The sequence below is a fragment of the Podarcis muralis genome, chromosome 11, assembly GCF_964188315.1.
Source record: "Podarcis muralis chromosome 11, rPodMur119.hap1.1, whole genome shotgun sequence".
Classification (NCBI taxonomy): Eukaryota; Metazoa; Chordata; class Lepidosauria; order Squamata; family Lacertidae; genus Podarcis; species Podarcis muralis.
The window spans coordinates 2,751,307-2,770,335 of NC_135665.1; the positions used below are offsets into that span (position 1 = coordinate 2,751,307).

Genomic DNA, 19,029 nt, shown 5'->3' on the forward strand with positions numbered 1-19,029 from the left:
GTAAGTGTGTCTTGGTGGAATACTGCACGAGAGATCTTGTAGAAGTGGCTTTACTTAAGGTTAAGGTTTTCCAATGTGACTGAATTCTTCTGCTTTGCTTGTCAAATCTCTGATATAAATGTGGAAAATCACACTTGTCACCTCTGGTCTTGATTCTCCACTTCATTGTACCAGCTTTACTGTGGTGTGACTTCACTGAAATCATGCCTGGACGCTGTGAAATAAGCTGTTATAAATTGAGAGTAACAAATGGTGACTCAATCATGAGTCCTTCTCTGAAGACATAGTCATGTCGGATGCCACCTTTCAGGTGTGACAAATTCAGCCATTGTTGTTGTCAGACTTTTGGAATATACTGGGCATATACAGGGCAATCATTATTAGTTTCTTATTCGGCGTTGCTTCCTTGCTCCTACATTTGGCTCCTCCAATGTGACAAAAACACAGGAGGCTATAAATATCGTGGCAAATCATGAATGTGGAAGTTGGTGTTTACCTTTCAAGAAAGATCCATGCCTTCACGCTCCACCATTGGCAAGCACTGCTGTGAATCCCCCTGAGCTCAGTTCTATACGATAGACATGTTTCTGCGTTTATGCTGTAATAAATTCAGTTTGACCCTTCAGCTACAGCAGTCAGTTATTAATTTAGGAATAAACTATTCAATTATGAATAAAATAAACAATTATAAAGAAGCAGGAACATACCTTCAGAGTGGTTGGTTGGCATCCCTGTCTTGGGACACAATGGAAGAATGTGCCTTTGGAGGTAAAGTCAAACTATTGGAAGGTTACAGCACCTGTTGTGGCTGTAGAGACCGATACATGGGAGAGACATGCTTGAGAGAGTTCCTCCTAGATCCATCCATGTCACTGGAGGCGTAGAAGTTTGTAGTGGCCAGGAGGGCACTCTTCCAGTTCCCACTGGTACACCACCCACAGCCAATCCTGGAAAGGACGCGATAGTGCAGGCCTTGGCAGCCTCTAGACTGGACTACTGCAGTGTGCTCTGTGTGTGCTGCCCTTAAGGTTGATTTTGAAATTGCAGCTAATGCAGAATTCTGTGCCCCAACGTTTGCCCAGAATAGCTCCACATCAGCATATTACACATGTGGTAGTTTTGGCCTTCCAGCTATGATATTGAACTATTACATTAAGGAGGAGAATAGTGAAATACCAGAGATTATTTTTTCAAATATATTACTCACCCCATTTCATTCAAATATTAATTTGGGGACAGGTGGGGGGCGTGCTCTAACATCAGATTTCATATGCATTCCCAGAAACAGATGACATCAGCTTTCAATGCAAACTGAAATTTGCATAAAATGTTAGGAAAAAATCTGATAGTTACCTCAAAATTAAGGTCATACGTTGTCATAATGTTTCTTCCCTTTTGTTTGGTATAATTCCATTTTAGCTCTGCTAGACCCCAATTCAGTTTAATCCGTTCTATACCAGGCAGAAGAGAAAACAAGAGCAGAGAAAAACCACATGAGCTCCCTATAGTTTAATCTCACGCTTTTGCAAATACCAGTAAGCACTACCTGTAGGGATCGCTAAACAATCACACTATGACAAAATGAAATACACTTTGATTCAGGAAACAATGCGAACAATCTGGCAACTGTAATAAATGATAATAATAGATCAATCCAACCAGGTTGGGGGAATAGAGTAGCAGAGGAGGATGAACTGTGTGGAGGGTGGTGTGTGTGTGTGTGCATGCATGCATTTTCTCAGGGGGGCTTATCATGTTTATTATTGTGTACCTGTGATAAGATAAGAACCATATTAACTTAATCTTTATAAACATGGCTGTTTTGAAAGCACCTATCTCCAAATACGAACCAATATGGACTAGTGTTGGGAGTGTTGGAAGGGGCAAATCCTTAGAAGATCCAAGGGTTTGTGGCTGGGAAAGCAAAGGGATATAAAAGCTAAAGAGTTACTGCCATAGAACCCCCTTTGTAGATTTTTATGAGAAAATGGCTTATTGAATGTTCATAGGATGGGCTCTTTTTATGCACCATGTCTGCCGGCGATCAACGTCATCCGTCTCCATACATCCATGTACCTGCAGTGCTGGGCTGTGATGTGCTGCAATGTTCCCCATGAGAGAGTCTTCAAAGCCTCACGATCAAACAACTTCTACATGGCCATGCTGCTGTTTATTCTCTTCCTCTCCACGCTGCCAGTTGTCTACACAGTTGTTTCCGTTCCTCCATCCTTTGACTGTGGTCCATTCAGGTTTACTGCATTTTATATCCATTTCTTCAAAGTCAGATGTAGGATTACTGAACAAATAGCTATAACATTGGATGCACTTTCGTGAAAGATAGGTGTGACAAAGACAGTATACATACTATACCTTTAAAGCCCATTTGAAGCCCATTTTCCCCTTCAAAGAATTCTGGGCACTGTAGTTTGTTCATTATTGCTGGAAATTTGAACTCTACGACAAGTATACTACAGTGCCCAGAATTCTTAGAGGGGGGAAATGGGCTTCAAATGTGCTCTAAAGGTATATTGTGTATGCCAACAGATAACAGGGTCACTTATATTTAAAATTTAATAATTCCAGTCCAATGCAGGGCCTTTATGTTAGCCTGAGTAAACATTTCCCCCTCAGTTTTTGTCAAGGACAGATATTTAAACATCCCCAGAAACATTGCAGATGTTCTTTGAATGTGCCAGACTCTGCAGAACATATTCTTTTCTACTATGAACTTAATAAGATATACTTCTGAGTAACTATGTAAAAGATGCTGCTGCACAGGGTACCTGGACAAGGCAGTGTCTCAGTTGCGCTTCAGATTTGCATTCTGCATGTAGCATTTATTATGTTGAATGGGAAAAAAAGTCAGGAACAAATATATATACCGTATTTTTTGCCCTATAGGACACACTTTTTCCCCTCCAAAAATGAAGGGGACATGTGTGTGCGTCCTATGGGGTGAATGCAGGCTTTCGCTAAAGCCTGGAGAGCGAGAGGGCTCGGTGCGCACCGACCCCTCTCGCTCTCCAGGCTTCAGGAGAGCCCCACCGCCAGCCCCACAAGCTCGGGGGACAGCGGGGAGGCGCAGCACGCCTTTCCTGCTGTCCCCCGACTTGGTTAGAAGGCTGGCGGGGGGGGGGGGGAGAAGCCTGCTCCTCCCTGTCGCCAGCCCCGCAAACTCGGGGGGAAAGTACAGGTCAAATTGAACTAGATGTTAATGTGGGATTGTTCCTGATTTTTAAATTTCTATGTCTCTGAAGGGCCTATTACTCATGCCTTATTTCAATTTCCAGAAGTCATACAAAATATTTTGCTTGCCAAAACAAATCATATCCCCATAGATCTATGGCATTTTTAAAAAGAGAATATGGCCTGTTGCTTTATTTGAATGAACAGTGTTTGTGAATTTAGCTGGGTCACATTGTCCTCAACTCTCTACACTGACTTCCCATCCCCTTTGCATTTCCAGAACACGCTATTTGTCTTTACCTTTTAAACCTCTTTGGAGTTTTGTTATTATTTGCCCAGATCCTCCAAGTGTCCCTATTTCCAGGGACAGTTCTGGATTTACAGAAGCTGTCCCGTTTTTCCTTAGGATGTCCCTATTTTCGTCAGAGAAATATTGGAGGTTATGGAGTTATGTGACCCCTGAGTCATCTGAAGGAAGTTCTGTGTAGGAAAGTTTATGCCCAGAGTGGCTGGGGCAACCCAGTCAGCTGGGTGGGCTATAAATAGTAAAATGATGGTGGTGGTGGTGGTGGAATAGGATGTCCCTACTTTCATTGGAGAAATGTTGCAGTGCAGGATATGCCACTTCTCTGCTACTCTCTGTGTCTTTCTGCTTCCTTCCACAACTGTGCATATTCTCCTGCACTGCCTGGCACAGGCCTGTTTGGCCCGAGAGACTGTTTTTCTCAGATCATACCCACCTGCCCTACATCTGATGTGATATGTGACATTAAGTTTGGGGCAGACATTAAAGACATGGCTACAAAGAAACTATTGACAACTTCAAGTGAGTTCCTGATTGTTTCTTTGGAAGCTGGGCTGGCAGATAGCAAGCTCTACTGGGATTGGCTAGATGAGGGATATTTATGTTGGAAAGATAAGGATAGAGTAGGGACAAATATGGATTGTGGCAAACATTGTGTGCGCACTGCTTCTCAAACCAGCAGTGGGAGTTCACTGGATGCAGAGTAAACTGGAGCATATCCACAACCTTCAGGTCCTGGCCTGCTGGCTAGATCTAGTATCCCAGTGCTGGCCTAGACTGCTTCCCCAAATACTTAGAATGCTACTTCCCTATCTCTTTCCCTTCCAGTTAGAGGCAGTGCTTCCCTCTTTGCCGCTTGAGGTGAAACAGGAAGTACAACCCTGCCCTGGCACCGCCATCCCACCAAAACATCCCTCACCTGGGTTGCACAGCAGTGCCATGTGGCTGTGGGTCTTGGCAATATCTCACAAGTTTGCGCTTTTCTTACTCAGCAAAGGGCCACTGATGTAAACAACAATACCGGTAATTATTACTGAGCTGTGTGGAAACCCAGGTCCTTTGCTCTCAGACTCAAGATAAGGCCCAGATTCATTAACATGCTCTTTTGCTTCAAAATCTGGAAAAGACCTCAAGAAAGTCAATAGCTAGAAAACAGGGGATGCTGAGGCACGCTAGTTTTCATTTATAATTCTGGAAAGCCATGTGTGACATCTAGAGGTGGATCTGTATATGTGCAGCCCCAGAACTTGTGCAAGGATATAACGACCCCACTGTCTCATTAACTGCTTCCACTCTTGCACTATTTTGTAAAAAGCGCACATGAAACAACACATGGCACTTTCATGGACAGCCCCATAACAAATGAATGTGTAATACCCTCCAGGGCTCTTTTAATGCAGGAGGGTCAGCAGTATGAAATTCTTCTCCAGATGTTCTCAGGATTCACCTGAGTTGCTTGCAAATGTGGGCGCCCCTGCTTGAATGTCAGTGAGCAGAGGGAAGTGAACAAGGCCCTGCTCTTCTCCCTCCTGTGAGCTGCTGCCTAGCCACTTGCCCTGGGCTGTAGGAAGGAAGATGTGCCTGGTGCTCCTTCAGCCCTGTGGAGAAACCACTGCTATGTGTACCACTTGATTAGAGAGAATGCCTTGACTTTTGGTGTAAGCTCATGCACGCCTAATTCCAACATACAGAAAATTAACGTATCAGTGAAAAGGCTAGGCTACAATCTTCCTCTGTGAAATCTAATTTTCCTCGTGGGGGGTTGAAATATACTTGGAGTCCTGTAGTGATTTCATGCTCTTTATTGCCGCTTGTAAAACAGTGACTGAACTGCGCCCCCAAACCTCAGGCTTTTATATACATTATTTACACAATGAGTCCCGTCTGATTGGCTGATTCTGCTTCCCTCCTGGAGCCTGATTGGTCTTTTCCTGCAAGCCAATCAGTTGTTGCATTCTAGGATCCTACTTGCCTATTGTTCTAGGATCCAAGCTTAGTACATAACAGGGGTATTTGGGGATGGAGGAGCCCCCCCACCCTTTCTGAAAAGACGAATAGGCATTCAGTCGTGTGAACTGCCACATTTGCACTACGTATACATTTAAAGCACTGTTATACCATTTTTATAGTCATTGCTCCCCCCCCCCCAAAAAAAAAACAATCCTAGGAAATGTAATTTGTTAAGGGTGCTGAGAGTTGTTAGGAGACCCCTCCAAAAGCTAAAATTCCTTGAGTGGTTTAATATATCTGGTAGCAATAAAGACTGATTGGGTTATATTCTGGCATTACTATGGTTGTGAATTATTCGTGGTTTTTTGTAATTGCTTCAGCTACACAAATAAATAATATTTGTATTTGTTATTAGTATTACTTTAACAAAAACACTATTTACATTCCCACCCTTTATCTCTGTGTGTCTTTGCACTAACAGCGGGAAAACCAGAATGTTTGAGGTCATTGGAGAAACTCTGGAGCATGATTTCCCTTCCTGGTTTCGGAAGGTTTTCAGACTTCTCTCAAACCCTGGTGTGATCCTGCCCTTCATACTACTGATGGTGTATGTACAGTACACATTTATATGCTTACAAATAAATACATCCCCATTTTTTTTAGACATACGTAGAACACATTCACTACCCAGGGGAGGCAGGAGGGCTAAAGGGATGGAGGGCGGGGAAGGTGGACTTCTCTTTTAATGGCCCCTGAATTCAAAGCTGGCTCTGTTGTTAGGCAGATTGAGATAATTGCCTTGAGGAGCAGAAGCTGGCAGGGGGCACAGCAACATCCCCCCTTTCTTCCTGATCCCACCAGCTGTTCCCTTCCTCAGTTTTGTGTGCCTCAGGCCTGTCATACGCTCCCTAAACTTGCTTGTTACGCTCAGGTGTGGTGGAAGATGCTATTCCACTGCCAGTGTTAGAAGTACAATTCATCTTTCAGGCCACTTGGCTCCTGCCAATGGAAGGAGCGGCTGAGGGGATGCCATATTGTCTCAGGCAAGACCATCTCTTAGGCCATCCCTGCCAGAATTCTGAGATTATTCACCTCAGAGTTCCTTTAAAGCAGCTAAACGGGGGTGGGGGGCAAGGGAGATGCCTCAAGGATGAAATAGCAACTAAAGGATGTGGTTGTGTAAAAGTAGTACTTGACACAGCGTTGCAAGGACTCCAGAAACATCAAACCATAGTTTTTGTCTAGGGTGCAATTCACTTGCATCTGCTTCTGGTAGGGAAGATGGTTGTTATATCACTCTGCTTAAAATAGAGATGCATGAATCTGTCAATTTTGGATTCTCTCAAGTGAAAGAAATTTCTTCTTATGCAGTTTTATTAACACTTTCCTCTAATATCCACATTGTCATTAGAGAACTATATCAAAATATTCAGAGAAGTGTGAATTTCAAAAGCTAGCCTCTTTACCCTGGACTTTGACACATGAGATATTTATTTCAAGATCCACCCTGTTCCCTTGACAGTAATTAGTTTTAGCTGATTTTAATATTATATTTGTTGTAAACCACCCTGGGGCCTTATGGTGAAGTGCAGATAAGAAATAAAATAAATAACAGAAAAATAACTGTTTTGGTTCAAAATGTGAACTGAATGAAATTTCTCCCTATTTCTACTTTAAAAATGGTTTTTAATGGTTGTAATAATTATGTGACATTGCATATGTGGTTCCCCCCCCCATTTAGCCTGAGTATCTACTACCTCAACGCTATATCAAAAGGGTACCAAGATATGAATCTCGAGCTCAAGAAGAAATTGCAAAATGTAAGGATGCTGCAAAAGATTGTTATAGGGTTTTTAGTTTGTTTGCTTCTCATTAGATGGTGATTATTCGTGAGACTAATTCTGGGATGTTCACTTTTGTTCTTCACATTAGCAAGCTGAGGAAAACAAAAGGAGGAACAAACTAAAGGCACAGCAAGCGCGGGGGGAAGCTGAAGAAAACCCCTTTGAGACAGCGCCCAAAGCCAGCAATCCAAAAGAGGGTCAAGGTGAGGAACAGGTTGAAAGCCATTACAGGAAGCTGCCTCCTCAGCTGTCAGTGATGCACAGAGCATCATTTCCTGCCAGGGATTCTGGGACTTGTAGTTTACAAACTGCAGGAGATTTACAGAGAAAATGATATTGACTTCAGTATTAAGAGAAGTGAATGGAAGGGAATTCACAAAAGAAAACTTTCTTTTTTCCTTCTCTGCACTGCAGCCATCTGTGCCCCTTGAAAAGCCTTTGCAGATGGCTGTTCTGTAGGATGTGGGATGGGTAGGAGGATTGTTGAAAACCAGGTGAAGATCACCTTAGTTTAGGAGAACCCTCCAGAAACTCAGCTTTGTCCCATTGTTCAAATACCCTCTAACATTTCGAAGCAAAAAACCGGGGTGCCGTCTTCTGGGGCTACCTTCCTGCACGAGTCACATGACTCATGCGAGATTTCAGCCCTTAAAAGTGCTTTTTGGGGGTGGGGTGAGATCATGGCACCTAAAATGTCTGCTGTGCTCTTGTGTGAAGTAACAGGATCTCCCGGTTTTATCAGGACAGTTGGGGGGGTGTTCAGGATATTTTCCCAAGTCTCCAGATAGGTCTTTTGGGGAGCTGTGGCTGGGGGGATGGACAGATAGAGGGGGTGTAGAATGGGGCTGTGGGGCTAAGCAGAAGCCCCCCAAATGCTCATGCACCAGGCATTTGGATCTGCAAAGGAAACCCAATGTGATTAGACTTCTACAGAATGGCTTTCCACAGATTAGACTTTCCACCATTCTGGAATCTATGCGTAGAAGTCCATTCTTAAGAGGCTTCCCTTTACAGATGTACTTGCCTAATGTGGGCAGGGGGCCACAAGACCTTGGTGGGTGGGATTAGCAGTCTCTCAGCCAAAAAACATATATGACATCCTTTCATGTTATGCATGAATGAAGGAGCCTAATGCAGTCTTTTCCAGTCCTGCATCCTACAGATATTTTGGACTCCTATTATTCCTGATTCTTGGCAATCTGGCTGGGACCGATGGAAGTTGCAGTTCCCTATCAGGATGAGGAGAACTGCACAAAGTCCAATGTCTTATGCCTTACATACTGTACCAAGACCTCTTAGCTGGTTTCAAACTAGGTTTGCAATTGCCTTCCCTCAGCTCAGTCAGAACATTAAAGATTGTTTTGTTTGAAGCAGAGGCCTTTATAAGAAACTACTGATACTCTTGTCGCTCCTTTGCAGCCTAACCTTTTTGGCAAATGTTTGTGAAGGGTGCTATAGCGTAGGTAGGCTGAAACAATAACTAGTTTCATTTCTTTGTTTCTGTTACACAGTTTTTAGTCTGCTATCCGTATTGGAACCCCTCCCAAGACCACAAGCCTAGAGCAGGCTCAGTTCCAACCTTTGACCACTAGGTGCCAACCACAGAAGCATGTCTTACATGTGCCATGTTTCAGTCCAGAATTTGCATTCTGGCTTTGGGTTCAAAAAATAAGTCCTGTTTTTCCCCCAACAATGTTTTCAGATAAAGAAAAAGGAGCAAATGAGACCAAGAAAAAGCCAGGTGAACAGAAGGAAGGAAAACCAGGCATTGCAAATGGAAGCCAACCTCCCTGTGGCAGAGGACGAGGTGGCCCTGCGCCTCCCCCACAGATAGCAGTGACCCGGCCAGCGGCTCCAAGGTAAGGTTACCAGATGTCCCCCTTTCCCGGGGACAGTCACCAGATTTTCAACTCAGTCCCCATACAAAATCCATTGAAGTTGAAAAGTGTCCCCGGATTCATTGAAAAAAATCTGGTAACCTTATTCCAAGGGTCAGTGGCATGAATGGATACACTCCCAGAAGCCCACACTTTGCAGGCATGTCGCCAAGGATGCCAGGACCACCTCCATCGTTCCAATTTTAGTATATGTGCTGCCGAAGTGAACACGCCAGGACCACCTCCAGATTACGGTCGGAGACCAGCTTATAAAACACACTTGGAGGTACAATCCCAGAAGGAAAACAAACATTTAAAACAATGTACACCAATAAATTTAAAATTTATAAATGCAATAAGCGTATAGACACTTAAAACTTTAGGATAAGCTACCGCAGAGAGATGACCCAGAGTCACCCATGGAACCGAGTTTGGGGATTATCTTAACGACCTAGTTTGGGTCGGGGGATGGTCTGCGCCTACAGATCTGTACGCAGAATCTGGCGACCATCCGGGTCATCTTATGATCTATGCCTAACAGGAAAAGGTCACATTTTTGCTTTTCTGTGAGGTCAGCGAGCCTCACCAGCCGGGGATCAATGGTCTCACTCCGTGCCTCTTCATAAAAGGGACATCTAAAGAACAAATGTTCTGGGCTTCCTATTTCCCCCGATGAACAGGCGCAAAGTCTCTGAGCATATGAGGACCACCTCCAAATTACTGATAGGCAAAGTGTTCCAACTCATTAAACAACATTAGACTCCACGTACTTGTAGTAAAGGGAAGTATCCAATAAGATTTTTCACCCTCACAGAAAGATGCAGGGGTTAGAACAAGCAGGAATTTCAGAGGTGATATGGCTGGGACCTAGCTTCATGAGCCACGGTGGCCACGATTCAAGTCCAGGAGAGAATGGGGGCCAGTGTCACTGACTGGCTGGCAGTAGCAGGTCAAGCCAGGTGCAAATACACATTAATACAGAGCTAGAAGTCTGAAAGTCAAGTGGCTATGTAACTTACGCCATTAGAATGTAAAGAAAATGAAGTCAGTGTGCTGTTGCTTTGAAAATATTTGTGTAGAAGAGCTAGCATTGTCTAAAACCACAAACAAACCTGAATACTTTAGTGACTTTCAAATCTTTGTGAATATTTGTGAATCAACTCTATATATTTTAAAATAATTAAAGCCTTCCCTCATGGCTTGAGTTCAAAGGTTGTGTTGCATGTGTGAAAAGCTCTCCTCATTTGGGGTTGACTTCTTCCCCGTTCCTCAGGAATGGGTTGGGGTAGTGAAGGAAAGGGAGAGGCACAAAAGCCTTTTTGGGGGAAGCTGTTAGAATCCAAGCCAATGTTGCTTTGAAGTGAGTTGTAGAGAAGGAATGCTGACTTCTAATTTGAGTGCTTGTAGATGGCAATGCATTTTACCCAACACCTTGGTTAAAATGCAATGGGAAGTTCTCCTGCACAAGCTCATGTGAAGGTATTGGAGCACTTTAGACATACTGGTGAATTAAGTTTCCAAGTTTCGTTAACTTAATTGGGATGTAATTTGGAGAATATTACAAACTGTACTCTCTGTAAATATTAAAGACTGCAGTATGTTTTCTTTTTAAAAAATGCAAAGATATTTTTGTGTGTTCTTCAAGGGTTTTTAATTTTATAAATTCTTATCTAGATCGTAAGTTTTAGAGATGAAAAGGAGTGGGTAGAAAAAGTTCCCTTGATACCAGTGTGATCACTGGTCCTGCTAGCTAGGAAGGATGGGAGTTGTAGTCCAAAAACAGTTGGAGGAAACACTGCTTTATACAAAAATGACTTGTTATGAACAGCCCACTGGTTGTTGTTTTTATGTGCCTTCACTTCTGTATGTAATGAAACCACAGAACCACCAGAGGGCAGATCTCAACTTGGCTTGGCTAAGCTCACTGCTCCCTTTTTATTCGTTGATACCTTGTTGACATAGTCGAACCAAGATGCATGTAGCTTAGATGGCTTAACAAACACCACCACCCTGACAAATTCTTGGAGGATATGGAACATTTATTTAGGTCAGGAAACAATACTTCAGACAAGATGGCAGTTTACTAACTATTCTTTGCCTGAGACAACAGAGGCTAGCTGATATAAGATCCACAGGCTTCAGGTTGCCCTGATCTCTGCCCCACGTTCTAGGGAGATGACAAGTTTCCTCTTGCTAGAAGCCCTCGGAGAGTTGGTCTGGCAGTAATCGTTTGTAACAATGTGCTTGCACAAAATACAGATGCCAACTATTATGAACGATAGATGGAGCGTCTATGCTTAGGCATTCTGTTTATTTTATTATTTATTTATTTATTTATTTATTGAATTTATATACCCAGAGGTGTCAGGATGGTTCACAGAATAAAATCAAAATATAAAGCCACAAAATACATAATCAAAATAAAAACAACAACCACCCAATAACCCCCCTAAAAAAGAACCCCACATTTTAAAAGGACATACTGTTATGTTTTATATGCCTGTTGTCTTTGTCCATGGAGTTTTATGGCCAAAATCACATTCTTGATGGCAGAAAGTGAGGAGGAATTAAAGAACCTTTTCATGAGGGTGAAAGAGGAGAGTGCAAAATATGGTCTGAAGCTCAACATCAAAAAAACGAAGATCATGGCCACTGGTCCCATCACCTCCTGGCAAATAGAAGGGGAAGAAATGGAGGCATTTTACTTTCTTGGGCTCCATGATCACTGCAGATGATGACAGCAGCCACAAAATTAAAAGACGCCTGCTTCTTGGGAGAAAAGCAATGACAAACCTAGACAGCATCTTAAAAAGCAGAGACATCACTTTGCCAACAAAGGTCCGTATAGTTAAAGCTATGGTTTTCCCAGTAGTGATGTATGGAAGTGAGAGTTGGACCATAAAGAAGGCTGATCGCCGAAGAATGGATGCTTTTGAATTATGGTGCTGCAGGAGACTCTTGAGAGTCCCATGGACTGCAAGAAGATCAAACCTCTCCATTCTTAAGGAAATCAGCCCTGAGTGCTCACTGGAAGGACAGATCGTGAAGCTGAGGCTTCAATACTTTGGCCACCTCATGAGAAAAGAAGACTCCCTGGAAAAGACCCTGATGTTGGGAAAGATGGAGGGCACAAGGAGAAGGGGACGACAGAGGACAAGATGGTTGGACAGTGTTCTTGAAGAAACCAACATGAGTTTGACCAAACTGTGGGAGGCAGTGGAAGACAGGAGTGCCTGGTGTGCTCTGGTCCATGGGGTCACAAAGAGTCGGACACGACTAAATGACTAAACAACAACAGCTGTTATGTTTAGATGTGCACCATGTTTAGATGCAGGGCTTTTTTCAGCTGGAACTTGCTGGAACTCAGTTCCAGCCCTTCTCAGATGGACACCATTGCCATTCTAAGAGAATGAGAGATGTGTTCATGGTGAGTTCCGGCACCTCTTTTTCTAGAAAAATAGCACTGCTTAGATGGGGCTGGTTGGAGTCCAGCAACATTTGGAGGGCCACAGGTTCCCCATAGCTGCTATACCAGAAGCATCATCTTTACATCTTGTATATGAGGTTCCAGAAATGTCATATTGTCCACTTTTGGACTAGGTGGACCTGATCTAGAAATGTGGATCAGGCATTGTTGAGCACCTGCCAAGACCCAAACCCTTGCAGGAGGGCGCATTTGCCATTCTGTGGATTCTCCTGGTCCAGCAGTTTCTCCCCTGTTGATGCCTGTTCACCTCTGAGCATGCAAGAAATGACAAGAGTAGGGAAATGGAGCTCTTCTGCTGCACAGTTGTGCGGTTTTGGTCCAGAGGGAGATGGCAAGCAGGTGGGCAGTGGCGCCTTGGAGAGGAGGGCATCCCCCACATGACAGCATGCAAGATTTTTGCAGCATCCACGTGACATCATCCTCATCAGAACACCATCCCATTATATCCAGATTTACCATTCCTGCTGTGATTTATCCCCCCCCCCCCCCAGTCTGGATTAAATAGGAAAATGATGTGGATGGCGTTGAGTGGACATTGCACAAAACTTGCATGCAAGAGCAGCATCGATTCCACTGCTGCATGCTCTGCCTTAGTGAGATGTCCCCATGTGTTGAGGCAGACTAGCACCAATCCTGCCTTGCCCTGTGCCTGGTGCTGGAGCATCATCAAGGGGACAGGGCTTATCGTACAAGCTGCTGCAGACCACTTGGTTCATTCAGACTGAAGGCACGAAGAGGGCTTAAGTCATTCACATTACAGATTTACCTGCAACAAGGACTCAGTTGCGTTGAGACGTTACACACCTGTGAAAACGAATCTGCTGCCCTGAGCAACTTTAGCTGCTCATCATGTAGAATGTTTTATTAAGAACAGTTTATCTTGCCTCTTCTGCTGTGATCAGCTGGTTAGTTGTGAAGCATTTGATCTGACACTGAGTCAATATATCTGCATGACCACTGCATGGTCAATATATCTGGGCATTTCACAACAGCAACTGATTCCCCCTCAAGCTGTAATGAAGAAAAATTCAACAGATGTTTTCTATTTATTTGCACAATGCCTTCCTTAAACTATGGGGATTTTTAGCTTTAAATATTTAGCTTGTTTCTGGATTCATCCTGTTCATGGGCTCTTGTCTCTGCAAAGATTTGTGTTTTGGCTTCCCGTTTGTTATACATTTCCCTGGTGTCTGGTCTAGGGCTGTTATTAAATGTTTCACTTTCAAAATAAATAATTTATTTTATGAACATCCAAAGGTGACTGTTTTAGGAAGAATAGCTTCATATGTTTAAAAAGCAGACAGTCAGTGTGAATCTCCCCAGTTCTCCAACTCTGAGATCACTTTGCAACTCCAAGCGATTTTGAGGAGTATATAAAACCAAGGTTTAGGACAATATACTGAGTCCTTTAGCAAGATTTATATATAATAATAATAATAATAATAATAATAATAATAATAATAATAATAATATATTTAAGCAGTTTTCATGAAATTATATAGAATATTCAGTAAAATAGTGATAAAAACGGACTTTAAAAATAGTGGACATAATAAAATTTTCAAAAATATAGATAAAAATCAAGATATTTCTTAAAAAAACCTGAATGTAATAAGATTGCATGTCAGGTTAGTCTTGCCTAAACAAAAAAGTGTTTTGCAGTTCTGAATATGTTTAATTACTTATTCAAGTCCCTGCATTCAAGAGAAGCCTCAGAAATCCATTGCACAAATCTCCACTTGCCAATTTTTCCTCCTCAGTGCTTCTGTTAAAGGTGCAGGATCTCTCTCCTTTGCATCCAGTCCCTCTGTTTCTGGCTCACTGTTTCCAGCACCTGCTGAGGGCTCCCAGCTGGAGTTGGGGCAGTACCGCAGCCTCCTTGGCCTTAACTGCACATCCTCTCTGGTGTCACTGACTGCTAACCTGTCCCCTCTAAGGAAGCAAAGCAGTGACAAGAGCAAGGAGCCTCTGCTCACCTTTCACTTTCTGGAGTGACTGTAGAGTTAGGCCCCATGTGAGATGGTAAACAAATGGGCATTGGCAACAGGAGGGAGGAGGAGGAGTGTGCTGGTCCCAGGGGGGAAGGTACTATTACCGTAGCCAAAGTTCAGTCCTGAGTCACTAGCCGGGTAGAAGTTCACAAGATGAGACGCGAGGTCCGAAACAGGGAGCTGGGCGGGAACAGGAACGCTGGATGGTCAGAAGCAGGAAGCCGGGCGAGGAACAGGAACACTGGAAATGCAGATCTAGGTCCGGGTAAGAGCAGGTACTCCACAACGACGTTGCTCCCGCAACCTGGGACCGGGCTGACTGGCCTTTATCTTCTTCTAAGGCCAGGGGCGGTCCCGGCCCCCAGAAGCCCCGCCTCTCCTGGCCTTAAGGCGAGCACTCCTCCTGGGAGAAACCAGTTCCCTCCGCCTCTCTGCCCTAAGCCTCTGCAGTTCAGGAGAGGCCAAAGGGTTACTGGGCCCCGGGGGAGGCTCACCTGTAGACACTGAGTCCTCAAGCACCTCTGGGGCCAGAATGGTTTCACCTGGTGCCTGCTCCTGAGGATCTGGCACAGGTGCAGGCTCCTCAGAATCAAGGCCCTGCCCCAGTTCAGCCGGCCCTGGAGGCGGGGACTCCTGTGCCGGCTGGGATTCCTCCGGTTCACTCTCAGACTCGGAATCCCAGGCCATCACAAGGAGGTCATCTTGCCCCTCCACAAAACCTGGTCTGGTTGGTGCATGGTATTTTGAGCTACATTCAACCATGGCTAGCAGCTGGTGAGGTGGTGCAGGTGGAACACCACTGCTCTTTGGCTGGAGCGGTCACACACAGCACCGGGCCATGCCTTGCCCTCCCCTCTCCCTCTTGGTAAGGGCCAGCAACCCATTGTGTTGGGAAGCTGGGACACCTACATCCTCTCACTTGGGCTGCTATGCTGTGTGTGAACCCTGCTCAGCCGCTCTGCTATGATCTGAATGTAAAAAATCAGTTTGTGGCTAGCATTGGACTCCTTCAAAATAAAAGCCTGAGAAGGCAGCAGTTTTTGAAATATCTACTAAATGGTCAGCTTATTCCCAGCTCACAATGACAATAGGAAGCTGAATTGGATCATAAGCTCAGTATTGTCTACTACAGTAACTGGCAAAGGCTCTCCACGATTTCAGGCAGGGCTCTCTGCTAGCGCTCATGGGTGCAGCTGGGGGGGGGGTTAGGGGGCAACTGCCCCCCAAATCAATAAAAAGCAATAAAAATACTTAACTACCTGAGGTTCTGCTGCCTCTAACAGAAGCCTGTTGTTAAGTCGTGGGTTGACATAGCAGCCGGCACAGCGATCTCTTCAAGTAGCTCTTTATTATGGTAAGCTGGAATAGAACTGACCGTGAACAGCTCAGCCGGCCTGTATTTATAGGCAGCCGGCTGTCACATTGTATCCACAACAGCCCAGGGTTCCCGCCTAAAATAACTGCCGCGGACCTGAGTGAAAACTATCTACAGACCTGAGTGAAAACTATATACAGTATCCCCCTGTTGGCCCAGGGTGAAACTACACTACATAACACCCCTCCCCACCGAGATAAGGCGTTAGTTACAATCGTAATGGTTTCCTTATATACAGCACTACGCGTAATGGTTCAATTAGGCACAAAAGCATATCGGTTACATTTCCCATACTTAGACCAACAGTGATACCTGTCCAACAACATAGTCCTTTAAATGAGTTGGGCGCTTGGAAACTCTGCCAGACCGCCGGGGACTGGTAGCCAAGTCCGGAGGGCCACACAGTTCTCGCTGAGGCTGTGGTGCGACCCTAGGTGGCGTTGGAACCAACTCCCCTGGATCCGCTGCTGTGAGTGGAGCCTCCGCAAGTGGAGTGGTCTGAGTCTGTTCTGAGACGGCTTGGTTCGGCTCCACGCTGGCAGTTTGCGAGGGAGGTGTAGGTGGAGCCTCGCCATCTGTACGTGTCTCTTCTGGAGCCGCAAGCGCAGTTGGGGGCACCTCGGTAGTGTCCAAGTCCCCAACCCTGCGCCTAAGTTGGTCTATGTGCCGTCGCCACAAGCGCCCGTCTTCGAGTGCCACCTGGTACGAGCGAGGTCCAGTGACTCCCACTACTGTGGCTGGCACCCAAGGGATGTCCCCCACATAGTTCCGGGCAAAGACCTGGTTTCCTGGGACAAATGACCGTGGTGCGTTGGCACAGCCTGGGGGTTCAGCCACGGCAAAGTCTGGGTGTAGCCGGTCGAGCGGTGACCTGAGGCGGCGGCCCATAAGCAGTTCCGCAGGACTCCTCCCTGTGGCCGCATGAGGGGTGATGTGTTGCGCGAACAAGTATTCGGCGACCCGCTCATGCCAGTCTCCCCGGTCCAGGCGCGCCAGTGCCTCTTTTGTCGAGCGCACCATTCTTTCCGCTTGCCCGTTGCTGGATGGATGAAAGGGTGCCGTTAGGGCATGGCGGATGCCCAGTCCCAAAAGATACCGCTCAAACGTGCCTGATGTGAACTGCGGTCCGTTGTCAGAGACAAGGACATCAGGACACCCATGCGTTGCAAACAGGCCTCGCAGCACCCGGATGACAGCTTCGGTAGTGGTGGAGGGCATCAGGGCGACCTCCAGCCATTTGGAATAGGCGTCCACCACTACCATAAAGGTCCGGCCGTGAAAGGGGCCAGCCAGATCGATGTGCACCCTCGACCAGGGTGTCTTTGGCGTCTCCCACGTGTATCCCTTAGCTGCCGGTGGTGCAGGCCTCGACTCCTGGCACGCTTGACAGGCGGACACCCAGGCAGTGATGGCATCGTCCATATTAGGCCACCAGACGTAACACCGAGCCAACGCCTTCATTTTGACAATTCCCGGGTGGCCAACGTGCAGAGCCTCCAGGACGCGCTGACGGAGTCCCTGGGGAATCACGACGCGGTCTCCCCACAGCAGACAGCCGCGATGAGCTGAGAGTTCATGTTGTCTGGTTGCGAAGGGCTGGAACTCCGATGCAAAGGGCCCTTGTGGCCACCCCCTCCACACCCAGTTGAGCACCCGGCTGATGGTGCGATCCTGGGCAGATGCGGAGGCCACAGTGGCAGCCGACACAGGCGCTGCCGGAAGATCCTCAATCAGAAGGAGCGATGAAGCTGGAGCCGGGTCTTCCACAAATGCTGGAAGAGGGCAACGGCTGAGGGCGTCGGCATGGCCCATCGATTTCCCCGGGCGGTGGATGAGCCGGTAGTGGTAGGCAGCCAGGAAAACAGTCCATCGCAGCATGCGTGGTGAGAGGACCGGTGGAGTTGGACGATCACCGGCGAGGAGGCCCAGGAGTGGCTTGTGGTCAGTGATGAGGTCAAAAGTCCTGCCATAGAGGTATTCATGAAACCTCTTCACTCCAGCCACAAGTGCCAATGCCTCCTTGTCGAGCTGGCTGTAATTCCGTTCCGTCGGAGATAGTGTCCTGGAAAAGTAGGCGAGCGGTGCTTCTCTTCCATCTGGAAAACGGTGACTAAGGACAGCCCCGATGCCAAAAGGTGAGGCGTCGCAGGCAAGGACCAGCGGCCTGGATTCACTGTACTGTACCAGCACACTGTCCGAAGAAAGGAGAGCCTTGACCGCGTTGAAAGCCGCCGTCTCCCGATGACCCCAGGCCCAAGGCGTCTTAGTGCTAAGGAGTCGGTGAAGAGGCTCAGCCACTGTGGCTTTGTGGGGCAGGAACATGTTATAAAAGTTCAGCAGCCCCAGGAACGCCTGCAACTCCGTTTTGTTCTTTGGAGTGGGGGCCTGCTGGATAGCGCGGATCTTGGATGTGGTTGGATGAAGACCGGAGGCATCGATAAGATAGCCCAGGAACTCTACCTGTGGAACGGCGATCTGGCACTTCTCCCTTTTTACCTTGAGCCCGGCCTCCTGGAACCTGGTCAGCACGGCACGGAGGCGCTCGAACAGCTGCTGGTGTGAGTCTGCAGACACCAAGACGTCATCAAAATATGGTACCACGCCCGGAAACCCTTGCAGGAGACGCTCCATAAGGCCTTGGAAGATGCCAGGAGCCACACTCACCCCGAACTGCAACCGGCGGCAACGGAATGCCCCCCGGTGGGTGACGATCGTCTGGGCTTCAGCAGTGGCATCATCGACTGGCAGTTGTTGATAGGCTTGGGCAAGGTCCAGCTTAGCGAAGACCTTACCCTCACCCAGGGAATGCAGCAGGTGTTGGACAACAGGAACCGGATAAGCGTGCTGCTGAAGTGCCTTGTTGATCGTGCACTTGTAGTCAGCGCAGATTCTCACCGACCCATCTGGCTTGACAGGCGTGACGATGGGGGTTTCCCACTTTGCGTGGTCAACCGGCTCCAAAACTCCTTGGGCGATCAGTTTGTCCAGTTGTTCGTCCACCTTAGCCTTGAGAGC

At 46.3% G+C, this 19,029-nt stretch overlaps 1 protein-coding gene across 1 annotated transcript in view; it reads left to right on the plus strand.

Moving 5' to 3' along the window:
• The window catches only part of TMC1 (transmembrane channel like 1), a 53,262-nt gene extending 43,909 nt beyond the window's left edge, over positions 1-9,353 (plus strand). The window contains 5 exon segments of the mRNA XM_077935958.1: positions 2,010-2,249; positions 5,922-6,047; positions 7,182-7,260; positions 7,373-7,487; positions 8,987-9,353. Coding sequence (XP_077792084.1) covers positions 2,010-2,249; positions 5,922-6,047; positions 7,182-7,260; positions 7,373-7,487; positions 8,987-9,147 — 721 coding nt within the window. The 3' untranslated portion in view covers positions 9,148-9,353.
• Positions 9,354-19,029: the final 9,676 nt, after the last annotated feature.